The sequence below is a fragment of the Stegostoma tigrinum genome, chromosome 27, assembly GCF_030684315.1.
Source record: "Stegostoma tigrinum isolate sSteTig4 chromosome 27, sSteTig4.hap1, whole genome shotgun sequence".
In the NCBI taxonomy this organism is placed as follows: domain Eukaryota; kingdom Metazoa; phylum Chordata; class Chondrichthyes; order Orectolobiformes; family Stegostomatidae; genus Stegostoma; species Stegostoma tigrinum.
Window position 1 is genome coordinate 40567533 of NC_081380.1, and position 14406 is coordinate 40581938.

A 14406-nucleotide genomic window follows, 5' to 3' on the forward strand; every position below is an offset into this window, starting at 1 on the left:
AGACATTTCAAATCATCTTGAAGAATGTAATGTACTTTTTCTTTTTTGAGTGAGTACTAAGCTTTGTTCTTTATTTTAGCAGTAGGTTTGATAGCCTTGTTGTTCAATGATTTGACCTCTGCAGTAAGCAAGGAGAAAAATAACAACTTTTTTATGGTCTGTCAAGCCAGATCTTCCTCTGGGATCTGACCCTGTTCATTATTGCCATCAGCTGCGATTGAAACACGCATGATAGAAACCTCGGAAGGGACAATGATTATATATGCAAAACGAGATGGTGTGGTTTGGGGATCTTGCAGATGGTGTTTCCATGTATCTGCTGCCCACTATCTTTCTAGATGGTAGAGGTTGAAGGTTTGACTGGCACTGTCAAAGAAGTCTTAAAGTTGCTGCAGTTCATCTTGTAGCTGTACACACTGCTGTCACTGTCAGTGAAAGGAATGTATGATAACATGATGCATGGGATGTGGATCATGTGAGCTGTTCTGTCCTGGAATGGCACCAGGCTTCGTGAATAGTGGTGCTGCGCTCCTCCAGGTAACTGAAGAGTATTCCATCACTCTGCTAACTGGAATTTTGTAGATGGCAGACAAGCTTGGGGAGTCAGCAGATGAGTTAGCACCCAACCGGCAACCTCCAGACCGAGAGACTGGAGCAATTGAATTGGAATAAGTTAGAACTGCACAACTGTCTCTCTATCTCCTCTCTCTCTCTCTCTGCAGTTGATCAAGAGGATTATTGCAGAGACATCCAGTGGTGGTGTAACTGCCAATGACTGTATGATCCATTACAGTGTTGACACCCTCCCATTTGGGGGTGTGGGTGAGTCAGAAATGTTTATTTTGGTTCTTATCAATGTTGGATGGGTGGAACTGACTAGACATCATTGGGATGAAGGGAGAAGGATTTTGGATAAAAGTGATCTCCGGTTCTGCTGTTTTTGGAACCTCATGTTGCTGGTAATATCCAGGGTAAGGAGGCTGAAGAACCATCTCATTTGTTCTTTTGGCATATGTTTTTATCAAAGATACCAGGGATAGCCTCCCTGCTATGAATTCTGAATTCAGCCCCTCTAGCCTAAACCACCATTCAGTCAGATCATTGGCTGATCTGGTTATGGCCTGAACTCCATTTTTCTAATTGAGGCCATACCCTCTTACTCCCTTTGTCAATTTAGAATATGTTTAATTCTGTCTCCAAATATTGAACGGCCACCACTTTCTGGGGAGGAGAATTCCAGATTCAAGACCTTTTTTATTCAGAAAAAAAATCTCTTCCCCTCTCTTTTTTTTTGAAACAGGGGATCTCTTATTTGTAAATGTAGTCCACTAGTACTAGCCTCTCCCCAGAAGCATCCACCCTGTCATGTGGACTACCTCAGGATTTACTTTTTATTTTTAAAATTCATTTGAGATGTGAATGTCATTTCAGGGTCAACATTTATTACTCAGTCAACCACGTTGATGTGGGCCAGGCTGGGTAAAGATGACAGTTTCCTTTTTTAAAAGGAAACTATCAACCTTATTACCACCTGACAAGCTCTTTTTTCTTTCATTCCCCACCCCCAATATTTATTGAACTCAGGTTGCACCATCTGGCACCATGAGACTCGAACTCACATGCCTAGAACCTTACCGGACCAGAACAGTAGGTTTAATAATACCAGCATGCCGTTGCCTTCCCATGGCCTCCCCAGTGCAAATCTGTATGGAACCCTTTCAACCTTTTCTTCGTAAAACAACCATCTCGTCCCAAGAATTGACAAAGGAATCATGGCCCTTGAATGATACCATAGACTACTGTCTCTGTTAATTCTTATCAGTGGGAGCTTGCTGTGCTTTACTACATGACAACGTAGTCTTCTATTCTTTTATCCTTTCTTTTGATTGCCCCTTGAATGGGTGTAACTGTATCTGACGGGAGTCTAGGAAAAAGCTGTGTCTGCCTTCTGTGCAAGCAGGTTTGATTTCTCCAATTTTTTTCTTCTCTATATTCCTGTGTGTACCATCATATGAAGTGTTGTGCACTTACTCCAATTCCATTGGAGAGTCTCTGAAGTACAAGGAATGATGGCATTGGTTACATCATTGTTCCTAGCAGTCAGGGTTTGGGATTTTCTTGTTTGGGGGATTTTCCAGAATGGGACTCTCGTGGCTTTACCTGGGATTGAGTTGTTCTGTGCCAAATTCCTCTTCCCATAAGAAATATAACCATTTAGCCCATTTGACTGCCTGCAGAGCTGCCATCGTGTATGATGCAGTCAGGTGTGTGCTGGAAGAGTCTGGGGGTCTTTCCAATTCCTGGGAACTTGTGAAGCCTAAAAAAAGTATCCCAACCCGAACTCACTTCCTTCTCGCTGACTATTTTCATGCCCCCCTCCCCCCAAAAAAAAGCGCTGAGCTTATGTTTACTTCACAATAATTTATCTCTTCCTGGTTGCCTTTTTAAAGGGGTAAAGTTGCAGCTTAAATACATGGGAGCTGGGATGTGGGACATTGTGAGGAATAATGGTGGTGCTTTAACCACAGTCTCTCTCGTTGTGTGTGTTTTTGATCTCTCCGCTGCCAGGGAAAAGTGGCACTGGGGCTTACCACGGGAAGTTCAGCTTTGAAACCTTCAGCCACCGGCGAGCTTGTGTCTTGAAGTCTCTGGGTATGGAGAAGGTGAATAGTGTCCGCTATGCACCGGCCACTGATTCAAAGCGAAAATGGACCCTTTGGCTGATGAAGAAACGCGGATGTGAAACAATGTGACTTGGCAGCGAGCCACAGGCTGCCAGGTGAGGGTCAGTGCTTCTGGACGCACGAGAGCAACACTTTACAAACTATCCATAGTTGGTTTTTTGAGCCAAGGTGATCTACCGCAGAATTCCCAAAACAAGGAAGGATGGGGAGTTGCTGTGATATGCCAAGAATGGTGATCATGTTTCTCAGTCAGGATTCATAGAATCCCTACATGTGTGGGAGCAGGCCATTTGGCCCCTTGAGTCCACACCTACCCTCCAAAGAGCATTTCCTATGACCAATCCACCTAGCCTGCACATCCCTGGGCACTATAGCATGGCCAATCCACCTAAGCTACACATCTTTGGACTGTGGGAGGAAACTGGAGCACCCAGAGGAAACCCACAGACACGGAAAATGTGCAAACTCCACACAGACAGTCACCTGAGGCTGGAATCAAACCCAGGTCCCTGGTGCTGAGAGGCTGCAGTGCTAACCACTGTGCTGGGGCTGATTCATGTTGTCATCTTACCATTATGCTTCTAGCTGGGAGTGTTCACTGGTTCTAGTTCTACTCCGTTCGTTAGTGGGATCTGGGTATCTCTGGCAGGGTATTTATTGCGTTTTGGATACGACTGATTGCTTGGCTAGAGTCACTTCAGAGAGCAGTAAAGAGTTAACCACATTCATTGTGGGTCTGCAGTCACATAGCCCAGACCAGGTAAAGACAGCAGCTTGCTTGCCCTCCAGGACATTAGGCAACCAGATGGATTTTTACAACCATTGATAATAGTTAGGCACAGGAGGCTAATCGGCCCATTGCACCTGTACTAGCTCTCAAATCTGGTTGGCTTTATTGCATAGTGCTAATCTTCTGCCTTTACTCCCTACATCCCTACAAACAAGCTTCTCTTCTTTCTGAAAAACCATCCAATGCCCTCTTCAGTTCAACTTGCCTCCACTATATTTCCCAAGCTGCAGACCGTTAATTCCAGATTTTTTTTTTTAAAAATTGCATTTATTAGATTTGTTGTCAGGACACTAACTGGGTTTCTGGACTACTAAAACAAAAACATATGGATGCTGGAGGTGTGAAACAAAAACAAAACTGCTGGAGAAACTCCAGTAGGTTACCCTCTTCCTGATGTCACTGAACTCAATGTTTAACTTTGTTTCTCTCCCCAGATGCTGCCAGACCTGCTGAGTTTCTCCCTTTTTTTAATCTGAATTTCTAATCTAGCGACAACAAGCCTAGTCCTATCGCCTCCCGAGTAAAGTTAACAAAACCTTGGCCAACTTGGGATGCCACAGTGGCTCAGTGCTTGGGAACTGGGTTCATTGCCACCCTCAGGTGACTGTCTGTCTGGAGTTTGCATATTCTCCCCTTGTCTGTGTGGGTTTTTCTCCGGGTTCTCGGGTTTCCTTCACAGTCCGAAGATGTGCAGGTTAGGGCAGATTGGCCATCGGAAATTGCCCATAGTATCCAGGGATGTGGCGACCAGGTGAATTAGCCAATTTAAGTGCAAAGTTACAGGGATACAGTAGTGGGGTGGGTGTGGATAGGATGCTGTTTGGAGGGTGGCTATGGACTGAATGGCCTGCTTCCACATAGGGATTGTATGATTGAGTTTCTCTGCTCCATTCTGCAAGTAAGAAACTTGACAGTTGATTAAAAACAGATTGAGTGCCAGTGAAGTGTATTCCTTTTGAGGACTGAATTTTCCACGGGGTTTGTTGATGCTTCAGTGTTGTGAGCCATTGCTAGCTGAAACTCCTGAATGTGAAGCACCTGCTTTGGATGAGGTTGCCCAAGGGTTGAGCCCTGGTGAGAGGCTGCCATGCCAATGAAAGGATGGGTGTTTGGGAGTTTGGATAGAAAAAGATTTTGTTTCCCCTCTCCAATTTTGCATCTTTTTCTTCCAGATTTATTCTTTTTTGCAAGACATGGAAAATGCACTATTGTGTTACTTTAACCTCCTGGGACACCTGTGAGGCCTCCGGTTCATGGGGCCAGTTGGGATGGATTTAAGATCTGAGAACATTCTGACTAATGTAATCTTGCAATTCAAGAAACTGCAATCAATGGTAGCAATATGCCATCATCTCTTATGCACCAGCACAGACATTATGGACTAAATGATCTATGCTGTAACTTCTGATTCTTTGTCTGTAAATATCCCATTACTAATAATTACTTGTTTGTTTTGCACTGTGTTAGTAAAAACAAAAACCACTGATTCACCTTGTAATAAAGTTAAGATGCATTTCATTCCCTGTGTAGAGGTTTTTGTGTGTGGATTCTGTGTGTCTCTGACCCTCTCTCATGATGCTTCTAAAATCCTGGGCCAAAACATTGTTTCTTCCTCCATTTAGTGGAATATTGCAGCTTGTTTGCTCGAAGAAATGTTTTATAAGCCAAATTTGATGGGTAGCTTTCTCCTTTTTTCAGCTTTTACTGCTTTGATATACTTTTGTGGCCTTCGGTCGAGGTATCCTGAAGTTTTTTTTAAGGATGTGTCTTGTTTAAGTTTTGTCTTCAACAATTGACCTAGATGGAGAAATCTAAAATGAGAATTACAATGCCAAGAGCAACACTTTGCAAACATACAACAAAAGAAGACAAAGTTGGCTGGTCTTCAAGGGCTGTCAAAAGCAGCTGTTTGCAGTCTCCTCCAGTTTGGAGCACTGCTTCTGTCTCTATTTTTCAAACAGACGTGTTTGTGGGGATAAAGTCGATGCTTGTTGACTGACTGTAATTGTTTATCTTTCTGGCACACTGCATACTTTGCCTCCTGTGCAACATCTTTATAATTTCTATTGTTTCCCCAGTTGTAATCCAGCAACTGATTGCTGGAAGTCCACATTGCACTTTAGACAAGCGGTGTCCTGAGATGTCAGCGTGTGTGCAATCTCGGGTTGTGGATCCAAGTTCCACTCCAGAGATTTCAGCAGAAAATAGTCCCACCATCCCAATGCAGTGCTGAGGGAGTGCTGCATTATCTGTGGTGCCATTGTTTGTCATGATACATTAAGCAGGTTTGGCTGTAAAAGACTTCACGTGGTGTTTTTATTTGTGTGATGGGAGATAGCCCTAGTTTTCTGCCTAATATTGTTCCCTCTATCAACCTTAGAATATGATCTCGTTGCTGTTTTGTAAGTTTGCGGTGTCTATATATAGACACGTTTCATACATTACATCTGTGACTGATGGGCTGCATTTCAATTACTTATTTTGCTGTGGGTGTTTTAGGAATTAATGATGGGTCTGATTAGCAATTCAAGCCTTTGGTTCTGAAATGGATTACATCTAACTTCAGGATGTGTTTTACCCACTTCTTCCTCCCCTCATCCCAGTGTAGTTTTCTTTCCTGATCCCGTTCTCAGCTTTGAGGCTGCCATCCAGCCTTTAATTTTCCATAAGGTTTTTAAAAAGGCTGCTCCATTCATGTGTCATTGTAATGACAAAGTCATTGTACATATGTGTACAAAATCAGTTTTGATGGTAAATCAGAACCCAGCAGCTCCTTTAATTCCTGGTTCTTCCACCATGACACGTTAGAGATACATATCAAGTTAGTTGTACAACTTAATGCATGTTTGATTTTTGGAGGTTTGAATGAAGAGGGGATGAATGTAATTATCATGTAGAATGGAGTGACGTTAAACACATTTCATGTCCAGATTGAAGTGATGATTTGAGAGTTTCACCCCAACCTTTACACACACTTCACATTTAGATGAAGAGGGTACTCTGATCATAGAGTCTGAGTATTAAGGACCTATTGGCAAATGCAGAACCGAAGCCAAAAAAAAATCCAGGGGAAAAATACTAATGTATATTCAACATGTTTTTACCTTGAAAAGCTGGGTAAACGGATTTGAGAAGCTGGTTAATTTTTAATTGACAGAAGGACAGAGATGGTGCAGGAAGTCTGGATGTGGTTGAGGATTTTTGATTTGATTTATTATTGTCACATCTACCTAGGTACAGTGAAAAGTTGTTTTACTTTGTGTGCAGATCACACGCTACAAACTGCATTGTATTCCACGCACTGTTCTATTACCACAATGTTGGGGCAGGAGGTGCACCTAGAACAAGATCAATGTTAAATTTAAAATCTGAGGTTCATTTAAAAGTTGAGTAACATGAATCTATGGGTACATATGTTCAAGCTTTTGTAGCCCATGATTTTTGGGCCAGTACTGGGGATAGTGGAGCTGTGGGGTGGCACAGTGGCTCAGTGGTTAGCACTGCAGCCTCAGTGTCAGGGACCTGCGTTCAATTCCAGCCTTGGGCAACTGTCTGTGTGGAGTTTGCATGTTCTTCCCCATGTCTGCGTGGGTTTCCTCCCACAATCCAAAGATGTGCAGGGTGGGTGGATTGGCCAGGCTAAATTGCCCATAGTGCCCAGGGATATTGGCTTAGATAAGGGGAAATGCAGGGGCTGGGGCATGAGTCTGAGTGGGATGCTCTTCAGAGGGGCAGTGTGGACCTGTTGGGTTAAATAGCATGCTTCCACACTGTAGAGTTTCTATGATTTCTACTGTCTACACCTGGCCTGTGCTGGGACCAGTGTTTCTGTGAGCCATCTAAACAGTAGTATAGAGGGCTTCAAACTAATGAAGGAGAGCAAATGATGAAGTGAGGCAGGAGAGGAAGTTATGAAGCAAACGGTCCATGTCTGCAAAGGAATCTGGATAGGTGAATTGGCACAGTACAACTCCAGAAAGGATGTAAGTACTGAAGAAGCAGGTTAGTCACTTAGCATTGTGTGTTGATTGCCTTCTGGGTAAAGGTTGGGCAGGATAAACCTGTATCCAATGGAGATCGGGACGGAAGGTGGATCATCTTAAAATGTATGAAATCTTGAGGGTTTGACAGGACGAATGCTGAAATGATGGTGGAAGAGGTGAGAATAAGGGCATTACGTTTATAAATAAATGGTCTGCCATTTAAGTTGGAGCTGAGAAATTCTTCTGATTATTTTCTGTAGACCTCTCTTCCCCAGGGAGTTGTAGAATTAATGGAGATAAATATCTTGTTGACTAACAAGAGTCCAAGGTTATGAGGGTAAATAGAATGTGGAGTTGACTCCACAGTCAAGTCAGCCAAGATCTTATTGAATGGCAGAGCAGGCTCAGGGGGTCGGAGTGCTAATTCCTTCAACTATGCTATTGCATATTTTCACAGCCCTCCTTGAAATAAAGGCGTGTAGTACATCAACACCCAATTATGAGAGGTATTACTGAGCAGGTCAGAAGTCACATGCCACCAGGTTAAAGTCTACACACAGGAGGCTGGAAGAACACAGCAAACTAGGCAGAAACTGGAAGAAAGGAGAAGTCGACGCACCTGAAATGTTGACTTTTCCTTTTCTCCAGATGCTGCCTGACTTGTTGCATTCTTGCAGCCTCCTGTTTGTCTACCTTGGATTCCAGCATCTGCAGGTTTTTTTTGTCTCTAAGTCCAACAGGTTTATTTAAAATCACAAGCTTTCCGAGTGCTGTTCCTTTGAGTGAAGTGGAGGGAGTTGCACAGGCACAGAATATATAGGTGGAGAGATAATGGCAAGATAATTCCAGGTATTGTGTCAACCGATTAAGTACAAATAGTATGAGTACAGTGTCGTCCTTGCAGGTCCTCAAGCGTCAAATGGTGAGAGTAAAATGTCAACATATGGAGGGATGACCTGTGACCTGATTAATTAAGGCAGAGGGATAATTTACAAATAAATCAAAACAAGATGTTAGACAAATCAAATGGCTGGAATAACATAAGTAGATATCAAAGTCGCATGACAAAGGTCTAAGCGACATAACCAGTAAAATCCAAAGCTGCACAACCCACAGGTAATCATGTCCCAGCAGGACAGTGAGGAAGATTTTACAAACGGAGAACAGTGTGGTGAGGTTACATGTAGCGCAATGTGAACCCGAGGTCACGGTTGAGGTTGTCCTCGTGAGTGAGGAACTTGGCTTTCAGTTTCCAATTGGCGATTCTGCAATGTTGTGTATCCTGAAAGCCACCTTGGAGGACACTTCAGCCTTTGTTCACGCCAGTCCAAAACCAGCATCTCCACACCATTACTGGGAGGGTGGCAGCTTGGATTTTAGTTTTTGCAGGCTCCTTAATGCTGTAGAAACCAGTTTATGAACCACTGTGCAAAAAGGTTGGTTCAATATCTATAACTTGCATGCAATGTAGGACCTTTGATTACATCTCCAGCAGGCAGTTGTGAGCAGTGTTTGAGACCCTTGCATTAGTAGAATTCGACACTTTCTGGATGAGACGATGCTGTGTCTCAAATCAGAACTTGATTTGTCTTTATTCCTCAATTGACATTTCTTAAAATTATACAGTAATTGAGCTCTTATTCCATTGGCGTTCAGGGGACTCTTGTGCAATTTGGCTGTTGTAATTCCTGACACCAAAACAACTTTGTATTTACATGAGACAGTAGGAACTGCCAATGCTGGAAAATCTGAGATAACAAGGTGTGGAGCTGGATGGACACAGCAGGCCGAGGAGCAGGAAAGCTGACGTTTCGGGCCTAGACCCTTCTTGCTTTTAACAACAAGTTCAAGGGGCCTCACAGGGCCATTATCAATCAAATTTTGACTCCAAACTACATTAAGGATAATTTAGGACAGAAAGGTTTAAGGAGCATCTTTAAAGTAAAAGTATTCATATAAAGGTCCAGGCTGCCAGTGTTACAACAATTTAAATGAGGCCAGAGTTGGAGGACTTTGAAAAGTTGTCAGGCCGGGGGAGATTAGAGATAGGCGAGAGGTGAAATCACAGATAGTGGGAAGTGCAGCTGAGAATTTAAATCAAGGCAATGCTGGACAAAGATCCAGTGAGCTTAGGGTAGATGGGTGAATGGGACCCAGATGTGAGTTGGAATATTCCATGTGTGTTTTGGATGAGCTCATGTTTGCAGAGGGTACATAGTAGGACACCTGAGGGAGAGCACTGGGTCAGTGATAAAGACACTGGTGAGGAGCTGAGACTGGGTGATGGTACCAAGATGGAAGTTAAAAAGCCTCAGTGATTCATCGCTAAACCTGCTGAACGTTTTCCAACAATTTCCATTTATGTTTTTGATTTCCAGCGTCCACAGTTCTTTCGGTTTTTAGTCTCCGTGACTGAACAGATATACCGTCAAACTCTCTTCGTTAAATAGAGCATCGTGACTGTGATTTGCCATCTTGTGACTGCATTTTGTTGATTCCAAAGCGCTATGAGATATCTTGAAGTTATGAAATTGTTCTTCGTGTGTGGAGTCATGCATGGAGCTGCTCTGGACCCTGGGTGGTATTGGCTGGGGGTCCAGTGTGGGAAAGCTTCAGCCTGAGCCCAAAGTATAGACTGGGGCCCAAGTGTCAGTGAAGGATTTCCCCTGCGTCTGCAGCGTTGAGAGCAGGAAATCCGAGGTTTCTCAGACAGGTCCTGGGAAGGGGCGCACTTAAGAGAGATTGTTGAACTGTTACTTTCATTCCTTGTTTTTCCACTTAACACTAGGAAGGACTTTAAGATTAACTTTTAACTTTTGTTCTTTGTATAAGTTTCAAAAAATAATTGGTATGTACTGCTTTACTTTTAACTTTGTCTCTCTAATACTACTTGTACATTAAGATTTATACCTTGAACCTGAGGTGGCACTGTGTGAGGCGACAGTGTAAAATTTTCACTGTGTATCCCTGTACTCGAGTATAGGGACGATAAAGCTTAAATTGAAAAATGCGACTTGCTGTTTCATTCTCTTGCAGTAGGTGGCAGTGTTCACTCAATATTCTGCTTTATCCCTCACCCACATGCTCTGGTTTATTGCGATCGTAAAGAGTTATCTTCTGCCCCAGCGCCTGATTCGGGTCCAAAAAAAGTGTTCATTTTCAGATTTGTGGCAGGTTAAGACCAGAACAAACACAAGTAATATCCTCTAATCAAAATAAGTTTTTGAATGAAGACTGAAAGCCTTTTGGTTGTTTTGCGGTTTGCTTTATAATACTAATCTGTCCCTGTTAAACTCTGCTGTTACTTTATTGCTTTAAAGATTTATCACTTTATTGCTTTTTCACTTTAAGGATCAATTCATTTTCAAGTTTCAATGATTTAGTCGTAGTCCAAGTTACTGACCTGTCAATTAATTTTTTTTTAAATGCTCAATTAGAATCATATGGAAACAGACCCTTCGGTCCAACTCATCTATGCTGACTGGATATCCTAAATTAATCTAGTCCCATTTGCCAGCATTGAGCCCATATCCCTCTAAAAGCTGTTTCAGTGATAATGGGAACTGCAGATGCTGGAGAATCCAAGATAATAAAATGTGAGGCTGGATGAACACAGTAGGCCAAGCAGCATCTCAGGAGCACAAGATGCTGCTCGGCCTGCTGTGTTCATCCAGCTCCACACTTTGTTATCCCTCTAAAAGCTTCTTATTTAAATATCCATCCAGATGCCTTTTAAATGTTGAAATTGTACCAGCCTCCACCACTTCCTCTGGCAGCTCGTTCCATACACACACACCCCCTCTGTGTGAAAAGTTGCCCCTCAGGCCCCTTTTATATCTTGTCCCTCACACCTTAAACCTATGTCCTCTAGTTTTGGACTCCCCTACTCGGGGAAAATGATCTTACCCTATCCATGCCCCTCATGATTTTATAAACTTCTATAAGGTAACCCCTCAGCCTCTGACGTTCCAGGAGGAAATAGCCCCAGTTTATTTAGCATCTCCCTAAAGCTTGAAAACAACAACAGTAATTGTTAGAAAAGCTCAGCAAGCCTGGCAGCATCTGTGCAGAGAAATCAGAGTTAACGTTTCAGGTCTGGTCACTCTTCCTCAGAACTGAAATGTTAGCTCTGATTTTTCTGCACAGATGCTGCCAGGCCTGCTGAGCTTTTCCAGCAATTTCTGATTTTGCTTCTGGCTTAAAACACCCGCGGTTCTTATCAGTTTTTATTCGTTATCACTCCACCCTGGCAACATCCTTGTGAGTCTTTTGTGAACAGTCTCAAATTTAGCAACATCCTTCCTATAGCAGGGAGACCAGAATAGATTGCAGTTTTCCAAAAGTGGCCTAATCAATGCGCTGTACAGCTGCAATATGACCTCCCAACTCCTATACTCGATACATTGCTCACTAAAGGCAAGCATATCAAACCTCTTTCTCACTGCCCAAGGTCTCTTTTGTTCAGCAAAACTACTCAGGACCTTGCCATTAAGTGTACAAGTCCTGCCCTGATTGGCCTTTCCAAACTGCAGCACCTCACATTTATCTAAATTAAACTCCATCTGCCAATCCTCAGCCCATTGGCCCATCTGATCAAAGTCCCATTGTTCTCTGAGGTAAGCTTCTTCACTGTCCACTACATCTCCAATTTGGTCTCCCCTGCAAGCTTACTAAATGTACTTATTTTATCCACATCCAAACATTTGTATAAATGACAAAAAGCAGTGAACCTAGCACTGTTCCTTGCAACATGCTGCTGGTTACAGCCCTCCAATCAGAAAGGAACCCTCCAACACCAGCCTTTATCTTCTAACTGGTCGACCATGAAGAACCTTGTCGAACACCTTACTGAAGTCCATATAGGTCACATCCACTGCTCTTCCCTCATCAATCCTCTTCGTTACTTCTTCAAAAAACTCAATCAATTTACCGAGATACGATTTCCCACACGCACAAAGCCATGTTGACTATCCCTACTCAGTCCTTGCCTTTCCAAATACAAATTGTTAGGTAGAATGTCCCAAAACTGCTCAGTCAAACAAATAACAAATTTTGCAAAGTCAGGTCACTGTTGTAATGTTGGCAACGAGTCTGAGTGTAAAATCTTTCAGCGAGCAATGAGATGAATGACCAAATGATCTGTTTTCTTGCTGAGCATGGTTGGAGATCAATAAATATTTAGCCCATATGTTTTACCCCACATCTTTGTCCTCCTGAAGGCAAACCAAGCTGGGGCAGTTATTTTAAGCCAAGGCAAATGCTGAGACTTTAACACTATAGCGATGCTGAGCGTGAGTATAAATCTAGTACTGTATACTCAATGGGACATTTCCTGATTAGCAATTGTACTTCAATACAATGTGAATGATGAGAACTGAAAGTTAGTCTCATTCTCCTTTTCATTTATTTTCAGTCTCTGGTCAATTCATTCTATTGTATTATTTATTTACTTTAGATATTCCCTCTGCCCCCTTCTGAAGCATTTAATATTCACTCATTCCTACACAACGTGCCCTGCTGCTCTGAGTCAGTGAACACTCATGATCCACCACGTTGAAGTCTATCATATCGTGAAGGTTTTTTTAATTTCAAAAATATACTTCAGTCATAAAAATACCTTTTACATGCGTACACAGTCACCAATGCAGTTCAGTTCTGTAGAGTAGCATATGAAGAAACAAACATCAGAGTTTGAATCTATCCAACAATTCTAAGACATTTGTTCCTTGTAAAAGATTATACTTCCGTACATATCAGGCACTGCAGGGGTCCGATAACTGGATGGACCCCAGTTGTACTTCAGCAGAAAGACCTCAAACAGTGGTCCTTCCCCACTGCTCCATGGTTGCAGCTACCCCAAGCTTTAGTAAGCCCCTCAGCATGTAGTCCTGGACTTAGGAATGTGCCTGTCTGCAACACTCAGTCGAGGTCAATTCCTTCCTCTGTAAGGCCAACGAGTTTTAGACAGACCAAAGAGCTTCTTTCATCGAGCTGATGGTCCTCCAAACGCAGTCTCAGTGTGCACCCCAGGGAACAGATCATAGAGCAGAGAACAGTGTGTCACGGAGTGGCTTGGGTCAAACCTCAAAACAAACCACTGCATCTTTCTCTAGACTTCCTTTGCATCGGCACATTCCAGTAGGAGATGTGCAACAGTCTCAAATCCTTGCAGCTGCTTGGGTCAAACCTCAAAATAAACCACTGCATCTTTCTCCAGACACATAGAGATGTCCATCAGGATGCGGGCAAGGTTGGGTATGTTCTTAACCCCCTTATTCGGAGTTTTGTACACAGTGTCCCTTCTCCTGGTCCAAGCATCCAACCCCCAAAGTCCTGCACGCAGGCGATCACATCCCTGAGGAACACCAGGCTCTCAGAGATCATTCTGCCTGGTACAGCACAGGTTTGGTTGGGGTGAATCACCGATCCCACAGCAGACCTGATCCAGTGGATGGCTACCCTGGATGGGATTTTGTAGTCTGCATTCAGCAGTGAAATTGGTTGCTAATTTCTAGTTTCCTCCCTCTCCCCCTTCCACTTGTAGATGAGACTGATGATACCTTTCCTCATCGATTCGCACATGCTTACCTGCCAGAAGCATAGTGTCATACACCTCCAACAGGTCTTGGTCAACCAAGTGCCACAGAGCTGAACAGTACTCGTTCGGTAAGCCCTTGCTTCTGAGTGTTTTACCTTTTCTCTGGACTCCAGAGACTTGGTCAGCTCAGTCAGAGATAACAGCTGTTCTAGCCTCTCCCGCATGCTGTCATCTCAGACATTTGCGATAGAGGACAGGAACAACTGTCTGTGGGCTTTATGTCACGCTGTCTGGCAGTGATGATTTGCCGATCCTCAGGATGTCAGACTGAGACGATGTTACCGAGCCATCTTCTTCCTTCAGGCTGCTGAGCTCAGAGCTCCCCCGGAAAAGAAATGAGATGACATCTCG

The 14406-nt window shown here is 43.2% G+C and overlaps 1 protein-coding gene and 1 long non-coding RNA gene across 3 annotated transcripts in view; one reads left to right on the forward strand and one right to left on the reverse strand.

Moving 5' to 3' along the window:
- The window catches only part of LOC125464628 (aldehyde dehydrogenase family 3 member A2-like), a 22040-nt gene extending 17048 nt beyond the window's left edge, over window positions 1-4992 (forward strand). For both annotated transcript variants that reach the window (XM_048557250.2, XM_048557251.2), the window contains exons 9-11: window positions 723-822; window positions 2569-2779; window positions 4647-4992. In XM_048557250.2, coding sequence (XP_048413207.2) covers window positions 723-822; window positions 2569-2753 — 285 coding nt within the window. In that variant the 3' untranslated portion in view covers window positions 2754-2779; window positions 4647-4992. The remainder of the gene's footprint in view (window positions 1-722; window positions 823-2568; window positions 2780-4646) is intronic.
- The window catches only part of LOC132211028 (uncharacterized), a 26766-nt gene continuing 16586 nt past the window's right edge, over window positions 4227-14406 (reverse strand). The window contains exon 3 of the long non-coding RNA XR_009447312.1: window positions 4227-5271. This is a non-coding gene — a long non-coding RNA (uncharacterized LOC132211028). The remainder of the gene's footprint in view (window positions 5272-14406) is intronic.